The sequence below is a fragment of the Macaca thibetana genome, chromosome 15, assembly GCF_024542745.1.
Source record: "Macaca thibetana thibetana isolate TM-01 chromosome 15, ASM2454274v1, whole genome shotgun sequence".
Taxonomy (NCBI): Eukaryota; Metazoa; Chordata; class Mammalia; order Primates; family Cercopithecidae; genus Macaca; species Macaca thibetana.
In genome coordinates this window covers 17,177,609-17,182,680 of record NC_065592.1, presented here as the reverse complement: position 1 = coordinate 17,182,680, position 5,072 = coordinate 17,177,609, and the positions used below count along the sequence as shown (strand labels likewise).

General features: G+C 38.2%; 1 protein-coding gene across 1 annotated transcript; it reads left to right on the top strand.

Annotated features, from left to right (window-relative positions):
• Positions 1-1,053: 1,053 nt before the first annotated feature.
• On the top strand, positions 1,054-2,001 carry LOC126937238 (olfactory receptor 1J2). The gene is given in 1 exon segment (XM_050760672.1): positions 1,054-2,001. A coding segment is annotated over 1 exon segment (948 nt).
• Positions 2,002-5,072: the final 3,071 nt, after the last annotated feature.

The window sequence follows — 5,072 nt, the reverse complement described above, 5'->3', positions numbered from 1 at the left end:
AAGATAGTTTTAAAAAAGATCTCCAAGACTGCAGTAGGGAAAATGAATTGATACAATCCAGAATTTCTTAGAAACCCTCCACATAATTGAAACAAATAAAAATGTATGCATAATGATAACTGTTCTAATGAGAACACAGGGACACAGGGAGGGGAACAACACACAGTGGGGCCTGTCGAGGGGTGCGGGAGGGAGAGCATCAGGATAAATAGCTAATGCATGTGGGGCTTAATACCTAGGTGATGGGTTGATAGGTGCAGCAAACCACCATGGCACACATTTACCTATGTAACAAACCTGCACATCCTGCACATGTACCCCAGAACTTAAATTAAAAAAAAAATAACAACTGTTGTTTGAAGAACAGTCATTTGAGGAATACTATTCTTTATATGCTTTTGTTTGAAAACGCCACCTCTCATCTGAAATTTAACAATGGCTGGTGAAGTCAAGTCTTCTAATGGTTGCTGTGCCATGATTGATGGCTTAGAATACTTGCCACGTTAACTTTTAGGGGTAGTAACTTGACTGAAACACCTTTCTCCACAGCCTAGTCCTCAGTCCCACAGGGGCAAGATTTCTGTTTTGTTACTGAACCGAGAAATACTGACTCTCAGTAACATTTGCTTCAATACTTTTTTTTGGTTTTCTTACATAACATAGAAGGAAACATACGAGAAGCAGGTTAAATTTTGCACTTTCTGAAATAAAACATATATATATGTGTATATATATGTTTGTATAATATATATGTATTCTTTAAGTTCTGGGGTACATGTGCAGGATGTGCAGATTTCTTACATAGGTAAACCTGTGCCATAGTGGTTTGCTGCACCTATCATCCCATCGCCTAGGCATTAAGTCCAGAATGCATTATATATTTTTTCTGATGCTCTTCCTCCCCCCAGACCCCCAATAGGCCCCAGTGTGTGTTGTTCCTCTCCCTGTGTCTATGTTAAAATGTACATCTTTTAATATGACTGCTAAAAATGATAATTTCAAAGTCTCTAATATTCTCAAGCATCCTTCATCTCCATCAGAGGGTGAAGGAGTATGAGCTCTGAGAACCAGAGCAGTGTGTCTGAGTTCCTCCTCCTGGGCCTCCCCATCCGGCCAGAGCAGGAGGCCATGTTCTTCGCCCTGTTCCTGACCATGGTGCTGTACCTGAACAAGGTGCTGGGGAACCTGCTCATCATTCTGCTCATCTGGCTGGACTCTAACTTTCACACTCCCATGTATTTCTTCCTCAGCCACTTGGCCCTCACTGACGTCTCCTTTTCATCTGTCACTGTCCCTAAGATGCTGATGGACATGTGGACTAAGTACAAATCGATCCTTTATGAGGAATGCATTTCTCAGATGTATTTTTAAATATTTTTTACTGACCTGGACAGCTTCCTTATTACATCAATGGCGTATGACCAATATGCTGCCATATGTCACCCTCTCCATTACACTGCCATCATGAGGGAAGAGCTCTGTGTCTTCTTAGTGGCTGTATCTTGGATTCTGTCTTGTGCCAGCTCCCTCTCTCACACCCTTCTCCTGACCCAGCTGTCTTTCTGTGCTGCGAACACCATCCCCCACATCTTCTGTGACCTTGCTGCCCTGCTCAAGCTGTCCTGGTCAGATATCTTCCTCAATGAGCTGGTCATGTTCACAGTAGGGGTGGTGGTCATTACCCTGCCATTCATGTGTATTCTGGTATCATATGGCTACACTGGGGCCACCATCCTGAGGGTCCCTTCAACCAAAGGGATCCACAAAGCATTGTCCACACGTGCCTCCCATCTCTCTGTGGTTTCTCTCTATTATGGGTCAATATTTGGCCAGTAACATTTCCCAACTGTAAGCAGTTCTATTGACAAGGATGTTACTGTGGCTCTCATGTACATCGTGGTCACACCCATGTTGAACCCCTTTATCTACAGCCTTAGGAACAGGGACGTGAAAGAGGCCCTTGGAAAACTCTTCAGTAGAGCAACATTTTTCTCTTGGTGATATCTGACTTTTTTAAAAATTAGAATCTCATTTTGGTTTACTTCATATATTTGATTTTCCATTTGAATATGTCTCAAAACCTTTTATGTCCTGAAGCCCTAAGACAAATGTTAACATGTTGAATGTAATTGGTAAATATTTGTTGACCAGAATTCCATTCTCTTATTAACAATGTTATTCTTTACAAATAATTTTTGAGCAGTGAATGACAAATTAATTGTATTATTTATTTCTGCAACTTGGAGAAGGGACATAATACAATAATATACAGTTTTCTTATCCCTTATTTGAGAAGATGTTTGGAGACATATATACTTTTGGCCCATAACCCCAGGCTTTAACACAACATAGAATTGAAAGAATTAGCTGTATTATTTTACTATTCTCTATAATGTAGACTGAGTGCGATCATTAGTGAAGTAGTGCTTCATACCAGTCTCCTTGGAAATATAACCAAATTCGAGTGCTAATTCTTGGAAAGCATCATTTTCCTAAAAATGCCACTCCAGATTCAGCACTGACTCTCTTTCATGAAGAGAAAGAGAGCCCTGTCTTCCAAATGAAGAATGAAGAGCCCTGTCTTCCAAATGAAGAATGAAAAGCAACGCTTCCCAAATGTTAGGGTACATGAGAATTCCTGGAAAGATTGTCAAAACTCAAATTCCTTGGATCTACTACTACAAATTATGATTTAGTAGAATTTTGGGTGAGGTCTAAGAATTTGCATTCCTAACAAGCTGCCACGTGAAACGATGCTGTAGAATGTTCACTAAATCTTGGAAGTTGAGGGATGCACATTTATAACACCTCACCTGAATTCTGGTAGTAGATGGAGTAAAACAAGAGACAGCTTATTTCAGTAATAGAGAAATCAGTGATTCGTGTTGATATTTTTGTATTAACTCTGACTGTAGTAAATTCCTCTCCCCAATCTCTAATATAGGAGGATGTCTCCTGTATCAGCTATCAGCTTTTCTTATCTCTTTTATATCTAACATAGAAATACCCAGCTACAAAAAAAAAAAAAAAAAAAAAAAAAAAAAAAAGAAATACCCAGCTACTCCATATCATGGTTTGTATCATCATGCCAACCTATATATGTAATGAAAATGAAGCCAAAGTTTGGAAAAAAATTACATCTCATGTCCATCTGTGTCTTGTTTCCATTAAGCCTGGTGGAATTTCAGTGTGCCATGTAACTTTTCTAATGTCACTCAAATTTCACACGTGATGTACATTAAATTGTATATTGGTTAGAAAGCACTAGATGATTTCAGAAAAACTATAACCCCACAAAGGGACACGAGTTCTTGGCAGAATATTAAACAGTTTTATGTTAAATGATGTCATTCATTTATAAATGCTCACTGAGTTTGCCAGGCTTTTTGACATATCCCATAAAATAGCATTTGTTGTGGATCGAATCCACATTATTGTCATTTTTATCCCAGTCTTTATGTCCCCTCTTTATCTCACATTGGCTCTATGCAAAATGCAATATGTTTACTCAATTTTATACATAAAGATAAGGCTAATTATTATGTAAGCAGTAACTGGGATGGCATTGGTGATGGCTTAAACAGTAGTCTGAGATACGAAGATAGAAATTCTTGTCCTTTTTGAAGGAGTTTGATATTTGATCTATGTGTGGAATATTGTAGTAGCAACTTCCCTGTTATTCAGCTAATTTCATTCCATAATCTTTCACCTAGGCTTGGGTGGGAGAAAACAATCTGGCATTGTTGCCTGTCTTTCCACAGAGTTCACCCTGAACTTCCATTGTTCATGTATTTTCACAAGCATTTTTAAAAAAAATTTACTTTAAGTTCTGGGATACATGTACTGAACGTGCAGGTTTGTTACATCGGTATACGTGTACCATGGTGGTTTGCTGCACGTATCAACCTGTCATTTGGTTTTAAGCCCCGCATGTATTAGGTATGTGTCCTAATGGTCTCCCTCCTCTTGCCCTCCACCGCCCGACAGGCCCCAGTGTGTGATGTTCCCTCTCTGGGTCCATGATTCTCATCATTCAACTCCCACTTATGATTCACAAGCATTTTCACAGTTGTTTCTCCTCTTTTCAAAAGGGCAAGCCGCAGACACTGAGGAATTAAGAGTGCAGCACATTAAAACTGATGCTTTTGAAGATATTAACGTAGCCTTAATCAGACAACTCACAGAAGAGATGGTTTCAAGGCATTTCATAGTCTTTAATAAAATTTAACAGTGAATAAGATAAAAAATCTTAAGTAGATATGTATGTATTGATATGCATAGAAATAGAAGTGAAAAGATGGTGACAAATTATCACAGAAAATGAAAGCTATAAAGTACTATAAAATAAATTCATTACATAAACAGACATGTTTATGAATAAAAGTCATTTTATTTTTTTTTAATTTCAACTTTTGTTTGACATTCGTGGGGTGCATGTCAGGGTATATTGCATGGGTATATTACGTGATGCTGAGGTTTGAGCTAAAAATGATATCATCAGCCAGATAGTGAGCGTAGTACCCAATAGTTGGTTTTTCAATCTTTCTCTAGTAGTCCCCAGTGTCTATTGCTCCCATCCTGTCCACGTGTACCTAATGTTTAGCTGCCACTTATAAGTGAGAACATGCAGTATTTGTTTTCTGTTTCTGTGTTAATTTGCTTAGGATAATGGCCTCCAGTTGCTTCCATGTTGCTGCAAAGGACATGATTTCATCCTTTTTGATGGCTTCATAGTATTCCATGGTGTACTACATTTTCTTGATCTCGTCCACCATTGATACACACCTAAGTTGATTCCATGTCTTTGCTATTATGAATAATGAAAATGCCCTCTTAGAAGGATAAAAAATGAATCATGAAAGGGTGAGATACTTTGACTTTCTCCTTTGTTTTCATGTTTATATTATTTGTATTTCCATCATGAAGAAGAATTAGTTTTATAAGCAGCAAAACAAAAGAGAATTTTCTTTTGAGAGAAAAGTCTTTATAGACATCTCAACCTAACACCTAACTAGGGGAAACCAGAATCTGGCAGGAGAGGTCTTTCCCCATCTCCTTTTGGACTTAAATTC